The sequence below is a fragment of the Lagopus muta genome, chromosome 2, assembly GCF_023343835.1.
Source record: "Lagopus muta isolate bLagMut1 chromosome 2, bLagMut1 primary, whole genome shotgun sequence".
Lineage (NCBI taxonomy): Eukaryota > Metazoa > Chordata > Aves > Galliformes > Phasianidae > Lagopus > Lagopus muta.
In genome coordinates, this window is record NC_064434.1 from 42475681 (window position 1) to 42496820 (window position 21140).

Below are 21140 nucleotides of genomic sequence, written 5' to 3' on the forward strand. Positions count from 1 at the left end.
TAGCCACAACAAAAGCTTCTGTCTGACCTCAAAGCTTTAGAGGCTGATGTGTGACACGATGGCACAGCAATGACTTGTCATTCCTTCCTGCAAATCCTGCCAGCACTGGGGAAAGCCACCGATGCTGATTCAGGTGAAGAATTCATATACAGAAATATATGTTGAATACAGTAGTCAGAACCAGGTTTTTTTTGCTCTCAAAATTACTCTGCATTTGGAACAAACATTGTTCCAAATAAAAGAGCAATTTGGGGAAGAATTTCTGTTCAGATTTAACTGTTCTACATGAGTCTAACTTAACCATCAGGTAGAAATTTTTAACAGGCAGCAATACATCTCTCATTTTAATCATTGAAGTACCATAAATTCAATTGCTCAAATTGAAGGTCATAGCTTTCCAAAATATGTCCAAGGCTCTGGATATTTTTGATATCTGCTTAAATATCACACACTACTTTTAACCATGGCACACTCCTTGCCCAAACACAACCAAAGCTAAATTAAATCCAACACTTTATAAATATACAAATACTTAATTTTTTTTTTTAAAGGAATGTTAAATTTTAGTCCGTTTGTCAAACAACCCCATAATCTCTCTTTTTTTTTTTTTTTTTTTTTTTTTAAGAAAAAATATTATTATCCTCCAAAATGAAGAGTTCAAAATATCAATCTCTCTTCACCCTGGTTTATATTGTTATTCACATCACCAGCTCAATTTCACTCTTAGTCCCTTGATGTCATTCTACCAGAGCCCCTCCTGAGAACTGCTGCTTCTTAGTCCAAAAGGCTATGGTAGAACTGGACCTGTGTCAATCTTAGTGAATTCTGTTCTTGCAAAGTACCTGACTATAAAAGCAAAACTGTAAAAAATATCTAGATTATTCCTCCATTATGATACTGCTGTGAAATTCACATTCACTGATTCGGAGCTATGCTTGAATTAGTGCTGTATTTCTCTATGCACTTTTGATCCAGGCCACTTGGTTTATCTCCTCAGGATCTTCTTGTGGCAGATGGCTGAGATATTTATTATGTTAAAGGAGAGGAAACTTATCTTGCCACCATTCTCAGTATGATTAGATTGTCTGGATGATATTCCAGTAGTCCGAGACTTCTCCATCTACAAAATGAAAGTAGGTGAATATACAACATCATCTACATTAAGCATCATTAAACTCCGTGGGAAAAAATAAAGAATTTGGCATTATTCTTGTTCATTATTTTCTTCAAGCAATTTTTCCTCTCAATTTCCTGACATCCTCTACCACAAGTCAATCTTCACATTAGATTGCTGCATTTCTGAAAAACAATTTGCCAACCACCTCTTACAGAAGTTTAATTAGCTTCAGAACAGCTTGTGAGAATTAAGGATGTGCTTCAAATCACACAACAGCTAGGCAGTAGGTACAAACAAACCAGAAACCATTGTTCTATCTCACTGAAAAAGTTCTTAGCATTTAGTTTCAAACACCAGTAAATGCAGGTTGCATGAAAAGTCTTTTTTTTTTTTTTTTTTTAAATTATTCTTGTGTATTTCATAGCAGCTCTTAATAAAGTTGCTGTAGGTAATCCCAAGATAATTTATGACAAACCAAAAGTGCTTTTCTTCAACCATGAAAATTTTTGTATTTAAAAAGTTTTAGAATACTGAGTCTAAGATACTTCTCAAACATCCAAGCCCTAGGAAAAAAGTTATAAACAACCTATATAAGCAGCAAGTATTCTGATATTCCTTCTTCCTTGCTAGTATCCATGCCTTAGCTTAAGCCTTGAACTAGTAATGAATCTGTGTCACTTTATATTGTACTCAAATTCACAATTAAAACTTTTTTTTTTTTTGCAAAGCACTTAAATTTGGCTATGCATATGTGAACAAAAAGGGAAATTCTATGCATATTGAGCTACCGTCCACATAACAAGCAACCACACAAGATTTGTATATGGACGAGGAATAGGAAAGGTTGTGTTAGGAGTTGTGTAACTTTTCAAATAGCAGAACATTGACTTATGAGTTAACCCTTACACATACCATGCATTTAATCAAGTTTGAGGCTTTCCCTCTCAGGTGACCTACAGATATTAAGGCTTAGTTGTGTACAGACAGGAAGCTAAACGTAACCAAGATGGTTCTCGAAAAGTTGAAGCATTTGATAAAGATTAGTATAAACCAAGTTCATTTGCTGTAAGAATTCGTGTTGCTAACTGTTCATAAAGACTTTTAAAACATCATTGTTTTCAGCGGTGTGGTTCTTCCAAACATCTAGCAAATTCTTACAAAGTACAATCTTATATTTCATATGCATATGCACATATATGCACTTTTAAAGGTTTTTATTGGCATTCTTGAACTTTCAACCTCTATTTTACTTCATTTTCAAGTTACTATAATTCACATAATGCCTGCAAATATTATTAGATTGTAGCCAAATCGCCCACTTACTATAATTAACTTTTCAGCTACTCAAATGATGAACTACTCCTAGCAAGACAAAGCAAAGGACTGCTGTTGCTGCAACACTCAATTGAGAAAGCATCAGCAACTTTACTTGTTTTCATAAAGTCATGACAATATTTTTCAGTTTATCTGCTCAGTTAAATAAATCAACCTCACATGTGGACTTTCTGACATAATTATAATTTAAAAACATTTGCCTGAAAAGTGGTAGGAGATATACACAGATCAAAGATCTAATGGTTGCTATTTTATGTTTTGCACCTTCCTTCATTTAATGGGGGGAAGATAAACCAGTTTTGCCTTTTTTAAATGCTACTTGCAACAGTATTATTATGAAAGTTAACCAAAGTAAACTTCACAAGCAACGTAAACATGAAAACGTGGATGAGCTCAATTAACCTGTAAGAACAGACAATTTTGTTCCATGTCTGACAAATTCTCCAACTTCTGCTAAGCTGATTAGTAAAAACCCAGCTAATTGAATCCATTGATGTGAAAAACCACAGGCTCAAATCTGTACTGCATACATCAAGCTGAAGTATTTCTCCTTCAGCCATGGCGCTAATAGTCAGTGGGGTCAGGTCAAAGAGGGTTAAAGTGAGTCAGGATATAGCCAAAGGAATACATCAAACACTGATTTTAAAAGGGCAATTAATCTTAGACAGAAATGCTTCCTGGGGAATGAGATCTCAATCTTAAGAGCACACTACATGATGTAGCAGTAAAAATGTACATATACAAGCTTAGAGAGCTTTCATCCTGTGATCACAAACAGAAGGGGAGTGCTGTTTGTCAGAGAAATACAAACTCTTGCTAAAATACTTACATTACCTTCTTCCAGACCCTTACTCATTGAAAAATAAGTTCTTTAATGAGTAGGCAATATAGTTTGCACACATAACATTTCTTTTTCTGTACACATACCGTAAGTTCTTTTAAGCAGCTAGTAGATTAAAGCATTTAGGGATCTCTACCACAACACAATTATTTACTCTTGAAAAAAATAGGAAAGAGCAGATAAAGAAGCAATGGAATACCTGAGGGGCTATTTAAACAGAACAGTAATTTTTTTAATAAAGTCACAAGATAGCTATTTGTTCAAAGGTAAGATTACATATTAATTTTCCTCAGAAGGTTCATTTTAATTTTTCCATATCAAAATACCTGAAGAATTTGCTTCAACAACTCATACATTATCACATATCTTTTTAGACAAATTTTGACTTCTTTAGAGTCCAGGAAGTATTTTTTCACTTAAAGCAGAACTGTGGATCCATGACATTTTTATTCGTGCATGCAATACTTGTAAACAAGAATTTGCTAAATTAATGTCATTAAGACATGTGGATAAAACAATGTAGGAACACAGTTCAGAAATGAGTTACAGCTTATTTTGTTGTACTAGTATGTGCATGTAAAGAGCTGGCTCTGCAACCAACCTTCCATTGGAGGGTACTGATTCCTAATAGCAGGAGTAGATTTGTTTGTGTATCTGGTACACACGTGGTTTCTTTGCTTTAATTCATAGAATAACAGAATGGCATGGATGATCTTTAAGGTACCTTCCAATCTCCCTGCCACAGACAGGGTTGCCAATCACTACATCTGGCTGCCCCAGGGTCCCATTCAACCTGGCCTTGAACCCCAGGGATGCCCCAGGGATGAGGCATCAACAGCTTCTCTGGGCAACCTGTGCCAGTACCTCATCTCCCTCTGAGTAAAAAATTTCCAACTAACATCTCTGCTCTTTTAGTTTAAAGCTATTCTTCCTTGTCCTATGACTATCAGAACACATAAAAACTGGACTTCCCTCCTGTTTACAAGCTCTACTCAAATACCAGAAGTTCACAGTAAGGTTTCCTTGGAACTTTCTCTTCTCCAAGCTAAACAAGCCCAACTCCTTCAACCTCTCTTCGTAAGAGAGGTGTTTCAGCCCTCTTTGTGGTCCTCCCCTACACACACTCCAAAAGCTCCACATCTTTTTTTGTGCTGGGTACTCCAAGCCTGGACAGAGTACTTCAGATGAGGCAGAGTACAGCGGGGACCATTACCTCCCTTGCCCTGCTGGCCACCCCTCTTCTGATGCAGCCTGCAATACGGTTGACCTTCTGGGCTACAAGTGCACACTGCTAGTTTACGTCCAGGTTTTGTCCACTTGGACCCCCAAGTCTTTCTCCATAGGGCTGCTCTCAATGAGTTCTTATCCCAGTAAGTATTCTTATCTGGAATTACTCTAATCCAAGTGCAATACCTCATGCTCTGCCTTGTTGAACCTCATTGGTTCATGTGGTGGGTTTAAAGCCTGTCCGGGTCCATCCAAATAGCATTTCTTCCTTCTATTGTATCAACTACATCACTCAGCTTGGTATCATCAGAAAACCTCTTGAGGGTGCACTCAATCTAGGTTGTTGATAAAGATGTTGAAGAGCACCTCTCCCAAGACAGACCCCTGGGGGAAACCACTCATCACCAGCCTCCTCCTAGACACAGAGCCATTAATCACAACCCTCTGACTGCAACCATCCGATCAATTATTTATCCACCAAATAGTCCAGCCTTTAGCTCTATCTCTCTTCAAATTAGAGACAAGGATGTGGTGCAGGATCATACCAAAGGCTTTGCACAAGTCCAAACAGGCAAAATAAACTGTCCTTTCTTTGTCCACCAACGCCTCAATCATAGAAGGCCACCAGATTGGTTACGCATGATCTGCCCTTGACGAAGCCCTGACAGCCCTTGACACTGGCTGTCTTGGATCACCTCCTCGACTCATGTATGCCTTAACTTCTCTTCCAAGAGAATCTTCTCCATGATCTTCCCAGGCATAAACAAGAGGCTCACCTGTGTACAGTTCCCTGGGTCTTCCTTTCTCAAAAATGGGAATGATGTTTCCCTTTTTCCAGTCACTGGGGACTTCACCTGACAGTCAATTTCAAATATGATGGAGAGTGGCTTAGCAATCACATCAGCCAATTCCTTCAGGACCCTGGGATGCATGTCGTCTGGCCCCGTATACATGAACACATTCAGTCTCGTGAGGTGATGTCTAACTTGCTCTGCTCTTTCAGTGGGAGCGATTTTGATCCCCTGACCAATGCTTAGAGGTTCAGGGACACGAGAGGAGTGGGAAGCCTGACAGCCAGTGAAAACCAAGGCAAAGTACTTGCTGAATACCTCAGCCTTTTCCATGTTATATGGAAGCAAGTTATCCCTTCTCATTTAGGGTAATAGGGTAATAGGTAATAGGTACACCCTATTTTTCACATCTCTCACCAAGATCAGTTTCATTTGCATTTCAGCTTTCCTGATCCCATCTCTTCATGTCTGAACAGCATCCCTGCATTCTTCCCCGGACACGTGTCCCTGCTTCCAATCTCTATGCATTTCCTTGCTTTCCCTTTGTTTGACCAGCAGGTCAGTCATGTCAGCTTCCTGCCTTCTCGGTTTGATTTCTTGTGCTGAGGCAATGGAGAATTCTTGTGCTCTAATTCCTTAACCAGATGGAAGTTTGCTCACTTGAAATTCAGGGCTATGATTCTGCTCTATGCCAGAACCATATTCCTATAGACTGTGAATTCAACCAGGGCACGATCACTACAGCCCAGACTGCCTCCAATCTTTACCTCTTCAATGATCTCCTCAGTGTTAGTAAGCAGCAGGTCCAGCAAAACTTCACCTCTGTTTGGTCTGTCCAACACCTGGTCTAGGAGTTTCTTTAACTGTGTTGCTTTCCCAGCAGACATCTGTGAGATAGAAATCCCACACCAGCATGAGAGCTGGCGAGTGCAACGCCTCCTGTAGCTGAAGCAAAAAGGTCTCATCAGCAGGCTGCTCTCAAACAGGCAGCCTGTAGCAGACCTCAACTACCAGAAGCCCTTCATTGGTCTGGTCTTTAATTTTAACCCACAAGCCCTCAATCTGATCACGAGGGTTTCTCAGAGGCAGCCCTTTGCAGTCTATTCACCTCTTCCCAAAGAGAGCAAACTTCCAGTGAATAACTGTTTGCATTAACATATGGAACTTAGCAAAGCTTCTTATCATATTGTGTGCTGACAATACCTAAAGAGGAAAAAGGGCAAGGGGCACAAGAGACATTCATATCTTCAATGACTACAGCATCTCTGTAGTGCCAAGCCACTATATAAGACTTCAGCTCTGATACAAAAAACAAATTTCACCTTTCTTGCAAATATTCTGCCAAACAAAAATATGATTTACCCATGAAATGTGAAGATACCAACATCTTTGACTAAGATGAGCCATTCAAGAAGGGAGTAACTACAATTAACAAGCACTGCTGAATCCTCATAGAATGCAGTAAATACAATACAGTGTTTATTAGTGGTGTATTTCATCTTACATTGTTGTAAAGCTAATACTTTTTCACATCCAGCCTGGTCTTGAATGCCTCAAGGGATGGGGCATCCAAGCCTCCTTGGATCACCACCCTCTGTGTGAAAAACTTCCTTCTAATATCTAACCTAAACTTCCCTTGTCATATTTTAAAATCTTTCCCCCATTTAGCAGCTTCTCTTCTTTCTAGCCCTGTAAGATGTTTATCTCCTGTGAAAATCAGGTTACACGTATATGCAAAAAGGCAGAAAGAAAAAGACTGCAAAGGAGAATCAAGGAAAGCAGGAATGATTTTACTTAGCCCCCAGTAAGGCTACAGCACATGAAGCTAGTTTAAAGATACAGGAGTAGTTCATCAAATGGACCAGGACACATTCTCTTTACCTCGAGGCAATTGCCAGCTTGAGCCTGATCAGCCAAAATTATCTCCCTAGCCACAACAGAGATTCAGGGTATATAATGGTAGGACTAGGCTTTTAAAGTAAAAGAAGGTAGATTTAGGTTAGATAAAGAAATGCATCACTATGAAGGTGGTGAGATACTACAACAGACTGCCCACCCGAGAAGCTGTGGATGCCCCATCCCTGGAGGCATTCAGGATCAAGTTGTATGGGGCCGTAGGCAGCCTGATCTGGCAGGAAGCAACTCTACTCAGAGCAGGGCGCTTGGACTGGATGGTCTTTGAGAGGCCTTCCAAACCGAACTATTCTAAAATTCCACTATCTACATTGCTCACTGAGAACATGCCCTCTGCTGTCAACACACGAACACTAAAGTTTTCTGGTAGAGCATTACTTGGCCTAAAGCACAGTCATATCAGAGAACTGCTTAATAGTCATACTGTGAAAACATCAGGTGTTCTAGTCTTCTTTTGTATATTAGTATAACTGAAAGCATGGACAAAATTCTGTTGTTTGTACCATAGTTCCTGATTGAGAATTTTACATTGGTAAACCTCCACAAAAGCTTACTACTGTCTCCTGAAATCTCTGGGAAACCTGCTATATAGTCTCCAGTTACATCTTCACCAGTTACAGTATTAAAGGCAGCACAGATTACACAGCAAATGAACCTATGATTCTATGATACGATTATCAGGATGATTAACATACTGCAAAAAAAAAAAAAAAAAAAAAAAGTATTTTGGAACATTGTTACATCTTCTATTAAACTAACTAACAACAACAAACATGTTAGTCTACATGCCTTGTATACTACAGCTATTGCGGTCAAGCTTCCAAGAGCAAAAATAGGAGAAGCTACAAGAAAAGCACTTTTATTTCCTGTGAAATTTTTGATGCCTCAGTCTCTCATACTGAGTGAACTGTTCTTGAGATGTGAGAGACTGATTTTGATCAGAATTCAAAGAAAGCCTTAACTCTGCTACTGACCTCAGTGTGACCAGGTGCAAGCCACATCACCTCTCTGCGCCTCTAATTCCTCCTTCCTTTTTGACTCTTCACTCATCTTTTGTCTAAGTGATAAATTCAGTGGGAACACACTGAAATATCCATACAGTGCATAAAGAACCTGAGGTCTCCTCCTAAAACACAAAAAATATTCCTTTTAAAACTACAAATTCACCACAACCGAAACATTTTGTCAAGACGCTTTTGATTCCAACAGATCTCCTACTAAAACACATATCCAAACCATATTATTGACACAGCTTGTCCTGTTTCTAGTAGGTTTCCCAATCTTTTCTTGACTGCCTAGATTTTCAGATCCACAGCATTCAATCAGGAACTTGGGGACGGCACCTCAGATCTTCCAAGAAACGTAGCTCTAGTACAGCCCACAAAGTATGCAGCACTGGGATGGTAATAACAACTCTCATCTGCAGAGAATTCTAGAATTGCTGCCTTATAGTTTCCAAATGGAATAAAGTCAATTTTGAAAAAAGTTATTCTGTTCTGTGAAGAATTTTACTTTCTCCGTTTTGTACTACTACTGTTAATAACAGACATATAAAACTATTCAGGCACACTTTGTTGTGCCTGAATAAAGGCACTGGCTTTCTGACAAATTTAAAGAGAATAGTCTGGAGTCTGATACTAATAAAACTTATTGGGTGGCCGACAGAACAATTTTAGCTGAAGCTTAACAAATTTCCAGAGGTTTGTCTGAGAAAAAGCATTATTTCTTTATTTACTGCACCTCTTTCTGCGTTCAGCTCTTTTGAATGTGTGTGCAAGTGCATGCTCAGAAACCACTTTTAAGTCACAAAAAAACCCCCCCAACAACACACTATTCTTGTGATATTAGAAAAGTTGCTGAACGGAAAAGACTGGAAAGGGGAAGAGGGCTCACAAGAACATAATCCTCATATGGTTGACTGAGGTGAAATTGGAGCAAGCTTTAACACAGCCTCTGCTGCTTCCTGAGAACTTCCATGCAGAAAAACCACAACCAGCTTGAGATCTCCACTTTTTTGAGGGCAAGATTTTTTTAGACAGAGAAGTTCTCTGCAAACAAAGAGCTTGCTTAGAAATGAAGATGGTTAACAAAAAGGCACAAACATTCTAACTATCAGAATATTTGTACCTTTATTTTACATGGTCATGACTACTAGCTATTAGTTCAGTAATCTCAAGCCATCCTCTGGACTTACATTCCTTTTGATCAAAAAGTTCTACTGAATCAAAAAGCATGCAATTTTAATACAGAAAAATAAAAAATATTTCCACTTCAACTTAAAATAAGGAACTGGGTCAAATAGGTATGAGAAATTTTTGGGGGAAGAAGGAAATCAGCTACAGAAGGATAATCTAAGCAGATGGCCTGGCGGACAAATGATGACTCAAGTCAAATAGGAGACAGTGTTTGTGATTATGTCCTCTAACGCTGAGAACACCATTGAGTCAAAGACACAAAGAAGGCAGAATGGGTTAAGTAGTAGCCTAAATTTTAGTTCTGACTTAACAAAATGAGTCTTGCAGTAGAAAAGGCAGTGAACTGGAATTTGTACTAGAAGTGACAATTAACAATAATCAAATTCTGAGCTTTTAAACATCTTTTTGCGTGTTTGCACACTACAAGGCCTGTAGCCCTTTACAATATTATCATATCCATATGGGAAAAAAGTGCAGCCATTAAACTGCCTAAGACTGCGAGTTATGCTTCTGTATTTAGGTGGCCTGGAAAAGTATTTCAACAACACCACCTCAAAAGAACTGAAAAGCGAAGGCCAGCCCTGCAAAAGGCACAATCAGACTTATTAGCTAAAGACGTGGAGTAAAAACTTCCCAAGTCAGTTCACAAGAAGCAGTGAGTAGTTGGACACTACTGAGCTGCTCCTCTCCTTGCTTTGTAACTCCCACAGGCAACCCATGGTCCAGCTAGTTCTGAGCTCTGATATTATTTCACTTCAACCAAAGGACACTCATACTGTATATACTTAACTCCTCTATTACATTGTCACTTGCATAAAAATTAAGAACCCACACGTCAAATCTAATCGAAATTGTATTTTCAGTTTGACTAATTTCCTGGAAGTCAATGCTTAGAAAACTGAGGGAGAACAAAAACAATTAATGTGTAGCCTCTCATACAAAATACATTTTAAAAAGCTGAGAGTTAATTGAAAGCAGTTGATCACTAATTTTTACAATATCATTCAGTGAAGCAAGCCTTAAGAGAAAAATTCTGGAAGTCTTTTTGATCCTTATTTTATTTCTGAAAGAACTAATGACACTGCTGTAGAAAGAGGTCAGTTCACACAGCTTTTCTGAATGAACAACAATGCTGTGAAAACTGGGATTGATTGATAGCCTACTGTTTGCGTCATTATGTCCAAATGTTTACCATTTGGGGCTTCAAGGAAGCATGAGACAAAAATCAAAACAACTTTTACAAGGACTTCAACAACACTGGCAAATTAAAATTGTATCCAGAATTGTTTAGACGTGATAGTAATGGAAGAAAGCAGTTTCCTTCTGCATTATATAAGTTTTTATCTTAACATTATGCACAACATCTAAACTTTTTGGTGTGGAAGAGGAAAGAAGCCTTTCCCTCCCCCAAATTAATCCTGCTTTCTACCATTTTAACCCTTTGCATTTTCAAGGCATTCTACTGAACACAGCATCATACTGTGTACATTCTCTTCTATTAGGATGAGTCACCATTCCTAACTGAATCCTCGGGAATAATTCTAGGGGAAACCTTGTAAACATGAGCTGAACTTTTTCTGATTGCTGGGAATTACTGACTTTTTTCCCCGTTGATACTTCTGAAAGCAAAGGTCCCTTAATTGGCAGCAGGAATCCCTATCATAAGGTACATAAAATCAGTTGCAACAGAGAGATAACACTCAATTCTATTTATCCATAAAAAATGACATTCACACTGTAAACAACATAGCTTAATCTAACTAACTGCAGTAAGACAATGGTAAAGTGATAAAGTAAGATGGTAGGGAAAAACAGCCGTGATTTTATCTCCCTTCAGACACAGACAATAAATTTTGGCAGTTGGCAATTTTAGAATATGTAACATGTTCTGCCACATCATCCATATGATCTTGTGCCCTATTTATAAGCCATGTGGTCTTTAACATCTCCACCTTAAGTGCACACACAATGTAACAAAGTAGTCCAAGAGACCATAAGCAGTACCAAGTTTCATCTCAGCCTGCAGAGCTTCATAATTCACTGAATCATGTTTGCAACAACAGTAACTCAAGGTGGTTTTGTTTGTTTGTTTTTAAAGACTGCTTTTCTAGAACCAGAACTGCTGCCATTGCAAGTGGAAGTAGAAAAGACATCTGTTAGGAGCTTAGATTTAAGATGACATAGTACACAGTCTACAAGAAGTAAAACTTGAATGTTTTGACTGGTGGCTGGAAAGGATCTTCACAGAATTTCTGGAATATAAAATAGTGAAATAAAAGGGGGATATTTAGTATATTACTCTGGACTACCCTAAGTAACAACAACATTCACCTTTGTAAAAGCTGAAAAACTTTTAACTTAAATTGACAAATGAAAACAAGAGAGAGATGGCCCCTAGTTGAGACAGTTCCTAGACAGATCTTTTGTTTTAATATACAGCAGCACAAAAAACTTTGGGGGGAGACTCAAGGAAACCAAAGTAGGAATATATGTAACCAAATACGAGAAGATAAAAAGGATGGAAAGCAAGAAGGAATTAAAGCAGAAATGACAATGAGATAGTACTTCACTGAAATATCTACTAGGAAATTAGCTGAAGTTTGAAAAACTACAAAAATAGTTATATGAATCTTACAGTCATACAGAATGTCTTAGTTTGGAAAGGACCTTGAAGATCATCGAGGTCCAACCTTGAGGAATTTTAAAGAATGCAGTAGATTATTAAAAGAATAACAAATAACAGTGAATCACAGAATCACAGAATCACCCGGGTTGGAAGGGACCCCAAGGATCATGTAGTTCCAACCCCCCTGCCTAGCAGGGCCACCAAACATACACATTCAGATCAGGTTGCCCAGGACCCCGTCCAACCTGGCCTTGAACACGTCCAAGGACGGGGCATCCACAACCTCCCTGGGCAGCCCGTTCCAGGGCCTAACCACTCTCCTAGTAAAGAACTTCCCCCTAACATCTAACCTAAATCTTCCCTCCTTCAACTTAAAACCATTTCCCCTAGTCCTGCTGTTGTCAGCCCTTTTGAAGAGTTTACTCCCCTCCTGGGTGTAGGTTCCCTTCAGGTATTGATAGGCTGCAATGAGGTCACCCCGCAGCCTTCTCTTCTCCAGGCTGAACAAGCCCAACTCCCTCAGCCTGTCCTCATAGGGGAGGTGCTCCAGCCCCCTGATCATCTTAGTCACCCTCCTCTGGACCCTTTCCAAAATCTCAATGTCTTTCTTGTACTGAGGGCTCCACACCTGGACACAGGAAGTATGTCTATAATAAAAGTTTTGAAGAAATGTGATGCAAAAGAAAGGAAACAGCTGTAGAACTATCAATACAAAAATAAAATGAGTCAATACCTGTTGGTAAGGAGATTTGAAGTAGCATTACCCTTCCATGATGGAATCAAGATCAGAAACAGTTAAACACTGCCCAAAACTAAAACGACCAACTTGCCTTCATTTTATGTATGAATAAGTAGGTAGAAACAAATGCAAAACCAAAAAACTCCACACTCTAAAGATCACTGCAACTGAAAATTAAACACAGGTAGCTTAACGTGCTAGTAAATCTCAAAGATTCACCTCCAAAGATCTAATGAAGTTAAAACGTTCACCATCCAGTAAGGATAGCTAATAATTCTAGGAAGTCAGAAATAGTAGTGTATGAATAGCAAGTACCTTTATATATTACCTAGAGAAGCACAGACTTTCCAAGTCTGATCTGCAGGTAAATATCACCAATATGATTAATGTTAATACCAAAAGTTTGAGAAATCCAATGGCTTTTTGGTGCTTGTTCTATTTCAAACTACTGCTTTTCTTCCCACTTTCTCATCATCATTAGTAAGGTAGTAGTTGCTTGACAGTGTTTTGACAAATGGGTTATAAACTGCTATGCTATGACAGAGATAAAACTATTCAGCAACCCAGAGAGTTGTGTACTGTACAGCATTCATTGAGAGGGATAACAAACATGTAACTGAATAAAGGAGCAGCTTGAGGAGAAGCAGACAAGTATATGCTGCGGCTAATAATTCCTCAGGTTTTTAGACTATACACAATCTCAACATATGATAAATGCCTTGAATAAACAGCTTCTTAATTTAAATAAAGCACACTACTAAAACAATTATGCACAGTAATATCGATTCGGTACTTCACAAGAACATTTGAATTACATGTGTTTTAATGTCACCATGTAATGTTTTCTGCTCCTAACAGCATTCTTAACGTTGTTTTTTTTCAACAGTTGATAATCAGTGTATGTATTAAATCCATGTATATAAAAATTATTTTCATTGAAATATTTTCTCAGCGCAGTTAAAAGAGAGTCTTAATTACATCCATATTTCCTAAAGAAAAGGCATATAGACACCATGGGTGGTTCTTGAAACAGTTCCCTCCCTCTTCTTGTGGTGGTCATTAAGTGTCTGACAGGAGGAACAGCTCACATATAGAACTACAAATGCTGTGTCTGAAAGTCTTATATCTTCCGTGTTCCCACGGCATGAAGCTCTGTTATGGGTGTCACCACAGACAGAAATTACCATGAAGCTTCCAGTTGAAAAGTCATTAAAAAAGACAAGGCCATACAGGAAAAAGAAAAGAAAAAAGTACAACAGATGGAAGTAAATGGAAAGAAATATAAGCTCATACTGACTGTACTGCATTAACGAAAAGATGTAGCAAACGTCACCAACGCATTAACTCACCAAAGAAGAGGGTTAAAAAACAGCCTTAAAAAATTACCCAAATTATTTTCTGGAAATAAGAGAAAGACTGAAAAAACTGCTTCACCAATATCTAGTGTGTCTTCAAGCATGCCTTTGATTAGCTACTAGTGTATTTTCTTTGCTCACGAAACAAGTGAATTCTGAACTTTGATAATACAAAGATTCAAGACCTTCCTATGGAAAGAGTCGTACTGAAATAAAAAAATAAATTTTGGCCAGAAATATCCATCTTTTGGTGGGTGAAAGAGAAGAACAGTAATGAGAGGCCTAAAACTTTACTACAGAGTTCCTAGCATTTGTGCATTCAAAGCCTAAGAGCCCTCACTGATTCTAAGTATAAATAATCAAACTTTTCAGCAGAACACGATTTCACCAGAATTCTCTGGTGCTCCCATCTTTAAAATCACTTGTTTCATACTATTCATCCTGCCTAGTATCCCGTGATAATGAATTTGGTAGTGGAGAAAGAAATTAATACCATTCCAAAGAGCAATAATCAGCTGCCTTAATCATAACACTTCCTGAAGTACATTCATTTGCCATCTTTCATTTCAACAATCCAGAAAATGATCTTTCACTACACAGACAATAAGATGTACCTTGCCTACCCAGGAAGACACAAATCTCAGAGAATAAAAGGAGGGAGAGGTGGTGGGGACCAACTATAAGCAGTAAAATGATCAGTGTGCACGTGTACAGAAACCAAGACTGCATAGGCAATCTACATTTCTGGCATCTTCTAAATTTCAACTATTCAACCTCAAATGAATATAACTACATTTGAAGGAAAACATTTGTACATTGCATCCCAGATTTCCAAAAATGTTTGCAAATTCTCATTTACCAGCAAAGTGGTCAGAAACTACTCAGTACCACAATCTCCTCTGCATTTTGAGTTGATGGGCATCTACTGACAGAGGTAGCTCATTAATTTCTCAGTGTGTCAACAAGAGAGGAACTGAGTTTGAGTTGGTTTAATAGAGATTACAGCAGCACAGTTGTGCTGAGATTCAGCAGTAGCAGGATTCTATTCTACCTGTCAGAAAAGGAAGAAGTCATCCTAGTTATAGTCACTAATATTTCTGCAATTAAAACTCAAAAGTGACACTATGCAGACTGGTGAGTTAGTGTTTAGAGGGGTTTTGTTTTTGTTTTTTTTGTGTGTTTTTTTTTTTTGTTTTGTTTTGTTTTATCTCAATGATACAGAGAACATGACCATGTAATACAGTATACACCCCATACAAATGCAAAATGAGATGAGTACATTAAGCCAAGAGAACAATCAAAGCTTCTTCTTACATTATAAGAATGGAAACACAATAACTGTGACCTATGTATCAGGAGAGAATTCCTAAAAACAGGTGAGATAATGCATGAAGGAGAGCACTGCAATAGTTCTTAGTAGGACTAATATTAAGACAAGCAAACTGAACAGGGTACACAAAAATAACTGCTTAGAGCTAAGTCTTATACGTGTAGGAGAGTGGCATGAAGCAATAAGGGAATAAAGCTAAAAAAAAGCCTTAAAAGAATAAAAAAGATTTACATCACTGAGAATGAATGGCACTCTGGGAGCATCACTAGGAAAGTCACTGGAGAACACTGTAGAGATGAGTAGCAGAAGTCAGGGAGAGACAGATCAGATTGAACTGAAGCACACATGGGAAAAGGTAGCTGCTGACTGCACAAAAATAATCACTCAGATCAACCATCATTTTCTGTTCTTTCCCTCCCTTTTCACCTCACCCAGCTACATTTTCCCAGTGAGCTAAGACAACTGGATGGCTGATTATCTTAGGTCCCATCCCTCACTTATTGACTAAGCTGGACCCCCAGGGAACAGTGTATGATGAACTGAAGCAGTCAAACCTAAAGCAGTGCTGCCATTCATACCTCTTCTGTTCACTGACCTTCCTCATGCATGTCCCTCAGCAGTAAGAATCACTGTTGTCATGGGGTATACAGCTACTAAGATCCATTATGGAAAATGGCCTTTCTCAATCCCCAATTCTCAATCTCAATTCTCCATTTTGCCCAAGTTCCACAGTTTAGTGCCTAACTCCCTCTATCTCTGTGACTGCCTATCCACCCTCATCTTCCCATTAGACCACTAGAGACTTCTCAATTTTTAATTCAATCTGTTTCTCCAAACAGGTCTCTAGACCACTTGAATCACTTTACCAGCAAGATCTCCAGTCCTAATCCAGATGCCTTATACAATCACAGAATCACAGAATCACAGAATCACCCGGGTTGGAAGGGACCCCAAGGATCATGTAGTTCCAACCCCCCTGCCTAGCAGGGCCACCAAACATACACATTCAGATCAGGTTGCCCAGGACCCCGTCCAACCTGGCCTTAAACACGTCCAAGGACGGGGCATCCACAACCTCCCTGGGCAGCCCGTTCCAGGGCCTAACCACTCTCCTAGTAAAGAACTTCCCCCTAACATCCAACCTAAATCTTCCCTCCTTCAACTTAAAACCATTTCCCCTAGTCCTGCTGTTGTCAGCCCTTTTGAAGAGTTTACTCCCCTCCTGGGTGTAGGTTCCCTTCAGGTATTGATAGGCTGCAATGAGGTCACCCCGCAGCCTTCTCTTCTCCAGGCTGAACAAGCCCAACTCCCTCAGCCTGTCCTCATAGGGGAGGTGCTCCAGCCCCCTGATCATCTTAGTCGCCCTCCTCTGGACCCTTTCCAAAATCTCAATGTCTTTCTTGTACTGAGGGCTCCACACCTGGACACAGTACTCCAGATGGGGCCTCACAAGAGCCGAGTAGAGAGGGACAATCACCTCCCTGTCCCTGCTGGCCACCCCTCTCCTGATGGAGCCCAGGATCCCATTTGCCTTTCGAGCTGCCAGAGCACACTGCTGGCTCATGTTCAGTCTCTCGTCCATCAGGACCCCCAGGTCCTTCTCTGCCGAGCTGCTCTCAAGGACCGCTCCTCCCAGCCTGTACAGGTGCCTGGGGTTCTTCCGGCCCAAATGCAAAACCTTGCACTTTGCCGTGTTGAACCTCATCAGGTTCACCCGAGCCCAGCCCTCCAGCCTGTCGAGGTCCCTCTGAATGGCATCCCTTCCTTCCACCGTATCAACCGCACCACTCAGCTTGGTGTCGTCAATCTCAGTACACAATCTACTTGAAATACACTTCTCTTCCTCCCTCGTTCTTTTATCATCTCACATCCTAATTACTCTCTCTAGGTGTTCAGTTATGTCATTTTTTGTCTTTTGCCCCATTCTCTTTTATCCTACTGCATTGTTCACAGTTGCTCTCCTCACCACATTTCATGATCTGTCATTGTCTTCCTGACTATTTGTTCAGTCAGTCTACCTCTCCTTCCACAGGCTCTTTGTACCAGTCTATATCCACATCTCCCAAAGAGTTCATATTATTTTCTGCTTTTAGCTTAGACAACTTTCTGCTACCTAATAGATGAGGAGAATGGTCAGAGCATAAGAGGAACAATCAAGTAATAAGAAACTGCACTGCAGGAAAAGAATCCCTGATAGCTCATATCTACATGAAGAATCAAGTTAGCAAACGCTTCAGTTTGCAGGTTTCCCAGTAGAATCTTAAAGATCAAAGGTAGGCCAAATCTCAACAGATTTATACAAAAAAAGGTAGGCATACTCCAATAAAAAGAAATCCTTCTGCCAAATTTCAACCTTCTTAAGTGCAGAAACAGTAACTCTCTTAGTTTCTTTTCTATCAAGTAATTACCATATTCTGAGTACAGTTTTTTATTTTAGCCTGTAAACAAAAAAGAAACAAACAACTGCTATCACAAATTTCTATCCTGCTATTAAAGGCTGGTGCATTTGTCAACTTCTGGAAAAAAAACAAATTAATGGGAAGTGTCAAGTAACTGGTACTCTCAAAATTAAATTACATTAAGCATCCCTTATATCTTGAAATAACTTCTGTATAAATGCTTTTGAGGTTTTTTTTTTCATTTGATTTACGCTCCTGTCTTCAAAATTAAAATACATATTTCTCATCCATATTTTTAAATTCCCTTTGTTTGTTTGTTTTCACTACTGTTTCTAGGATCCTGAAACTCAAGTACTTACAGATGGCTAAACTTGCTTGTGCCCACATTCAAGCATCCCTTTGCATACTGTTTATACCTTTTGGACAGTTAGATAACATCATTCCCTAAAATTATGCTCTGAACTTTAGAACTGCTTTAACAAAAAGTGGCACAAGACTGGCAATATGCCACGTTTTTCTTACCTTTTGTTCTTTTCGGAAATGATTGCTCACATGTGTTAACAAGTGTGAAAAAGGAGTTAAAAATAGTTTGATGTCAGACAGTTTCTAAGGTCAACGTATTTCTTAATCAAATCCATGACATTTCATAAATTTTTACACTGATTTCAAGTTTATCGTTCTACTGTAAAAAGATGCTAATACTGCACCAGTAAATTGTGTCACAATCTTTTCTAAACTATCACAAATTTGTCAAAATTGATTCTGATTTATTGACTAAAAAAAACCCAAACAGCAATCATCTCCTTTACATGGACTGATAAGAGACAACAGTAAGAACAAGATGGAAAACATTTCACATTAGACAATTTTGATGTCACTTTGCAGAGTACATAACTTCCACATTTACCCCATCTAAAAGTAAATCAGAGTTCCAACAGTTGTAATCTCTGGGCTAATACAGAATCCAAAAATGTTTATAAGTGCTAATTAACAAATGCTATTGCATGAAATTATATGATGCCACACAATATAACTGGTATCCAGTCACACAAGAATTATTAGTAACCATGCATAAATCTCTTATTTTCTGGTGTGCTTTAAAAGGTCAGATTTCAACAGGAAAAAAGCCTTAAATTATAATCCATTTTGGAGTTCGATGTATGAAAATGTAATACAAAATTGAACAAACTTAAAACTTCTGTTGATTTTACTTTAAGAATATTTCTTAAAATTGCAGAAGATAAAATATGAATGCTTTTATTAAGAGCAGCATGATGGCAAAGGCATAGGTGAGATTTAAATTAAAATTTCCTGGGACAAATTTTTCAGGAGTGCCAAAGGATGCACTTTTATCCTCTCCAAACACTGCAGGTGATGTATAGTGGGCACTGTAATTGGCCAAGGAAGAGTGAAATCTTCCACTCTGATACTGAAACAGAATTCTGCCTCCAAAGAAATCCCCATTAAAATAATTTGTTTTGTATTTTGCTTATTATTTTCATACAGTACATAAATACATAATGATCCATAATTTTATGAGATAAAAGTTATTTTTACAGTACCTTCAGGGGTGATAGCACTAGGACACACATCTTTTAGAAGATCTCCCAGAGTGTGCAATTGTCCTCCAGAAGCAATTGGTCGAAACAGCTTTTGTATAAAAGGTCTCTCTGTTGTTGCCTGTTTTAATAACAAAATTAGCAAAAACAACAATTTAAAGACCATGCAAATATATGGTGACACTATCTAAGACAGGGATAAGACAGAATTGAATAGAGGCTGCAGAAGACGCAATGCCTGACTTTTTTCTTCTTGTATTTCATTTGTGATGAAGTGCAGGGGAATTGGTTTGTTAACAATTGTAAATACATTAACATTCAAAACTGTGAAAATCATTTATACACAGTATCATGGAAATGTAAAAGTGTTAATTTTTTTTTTAACTTCATCATTTCTGTTTTGGGAGTAGAATCTGCTTGAGCACAGAAGTAATCTTCATTTAAGTAAATAAGCAGTGAGCACAAACTTAAAGAGATCAGCATATTTGCCAAGTCAAATCAATACTGCAATAAATATCCAGTACCTTCCTGCAATTTCCTTTTAGAAATACATTAAGCACTTTGAATAGCAAACAAGTACCTTTACAGCTCAAAAGAAGTGATTTCTTTATGCTGCATTTGTTCAAAAATTCTAGCTGTTTCAGCCCCAAGAAACAGAACAGATGTAGCCGGCGTCCCAGGTGACTGGGCTCCCGTAAGCTGTACTTCCATCACATACCATCAGGAAGGGAAAGAACAATGCCAACCAGTGTCTCCTTACAAATTTAGTTTCCTATCAATCAAAAAAGTTGTTCCTGTCCAAAAATGATTACTTATATATAAACAAATCACAAACTCAACATAAAAGAATACTTTTTTAAAAAAATACCATGAGATAAAAGATACCAAATGAGACCAACGATACTTCTTGCTAATAGTCTCCATAAATGGAGAAATGCTTTTTTCCCAGTTTTCCTTATCAACACCGATCAGATGCAGAGTCAATTCTCTGTTCTCCAGGTAGCAAAGTGCGGATATAAACAGCACTAATGAAAAGTCAGGACATTTGAAAAATGATGGCAGGCACATAGCCAACAGGATTCACCTCAGACAGATACATACTCAAGAAATGAATCTCTCACACATCGTATTCACAGCATCACAGGATGCCTGAGACTGGTGGGACCTCTGGATCCCAAAGCTCCTGCACAGACACTCAGTGCAGGGGGCCTGGGCCCACATCCAGAAACACTGAAGTGTACCTCCAAAAAATTAGAAAAAACAACAACAACAAAACACTAAGACATTATTGTCAAAACTATTTTCTATCATTTCCAATTAAAAAAAATATATTTACAGAAGTCTAATCACAACTCCCAAGTGCTTACCATCTGAAGTAACACACGTGGAAATAAGTACAAGAAGGCGGCACCAGGTGAAGCGGTTACAATCTGTAGACTTTTGAGCTAAGAGTTTTCCAGGTGCTTATTCCTTTTCCTTATTCTTTAACATCTTTTTCCTAGTTATAATAATCTAATGCTGTATTACAACATGAGGGGAAAGTCCAAAAGGTACTTTCCAACAGGTCTCGCACATAGTTGCTGACTGCTGCAAAGCAATGCTCACAGCAGTCATCACAAAACATTACAGAAAATGAATTCAATTTCATATTTTAAGCATTGACCAATACAGATGTGGTAATGTAAATAAAAACCAGTGGTTTTCATCAATAT

The 21140-nt window shown here is 38.5% G+C and overlaps 2 protein-coding genes across 5 annotated transcripts in view; both read right to left on the minus strand.

The window, feature by feature from the left end:
* Positions 1 to 21140, minus strand: part of ATG5 (autophagy related 5) — a 74679-nt gene that overhangs the window by 9868 nt on the left and 43671 nt on the right. For 3 of the 4 annotated variants that reach the window (XM_048935611.1, XM_048935610.1, XM_048935612.1), the window contains exon 7: positions 19432 to 19549. In XM_048935611.1, the coding sequence (XP_048791568.1) occupies positions 19432 to 19549 (118 nt within the window). Of the gene's footprint in view, positions 1 to 8199; positions 8352 to 19431; positions 19550 to 21140 lie in introns of all 4 variants that reach the window. The other variant, XR_007374977.1, reaches the window with a different exon arrangement.
* LOC125688957 (uncharacterized) lies at positions 8732 to 17188 on the minus strand. Its single transcript, XM_048935613.1, has 2 exons — positions 16891 to 17188; positions 8732 to 12674 (listed from the first exon to the last, which is right to left on the minus strand). The coding sequence occupies exons 1-2, from the start codon at positions 17173 to 17175 to the stop codon at positions 12261 to 12263; spliced, it is 699 nt and encodes a 232-aa protein (XP_048791570.1). The 5' UTR covers positions 17176 to 17188; the 3' UTR covers positions 8732 to 12260.

What these genes read in the sequence shown, in the direction of transcription:
- LOC125688957 (XM_048935613.1), bottom strand. Translation starts at nt 17,175, where the DNA reads ATGAGGTTCAACACGGCAAAGTGCAAGGTTTTGCATTTGGGCCGGAAG. An exon ending in ATCTGGAGTACTGTGTCCAG is followed by an intron (nt 12,675 to 16,890) that starts GTGTGGAGCCCT and finishes TCCTGTGTCCAG; the next exon opens with GTGTGGAGCCCTCAGTACAA.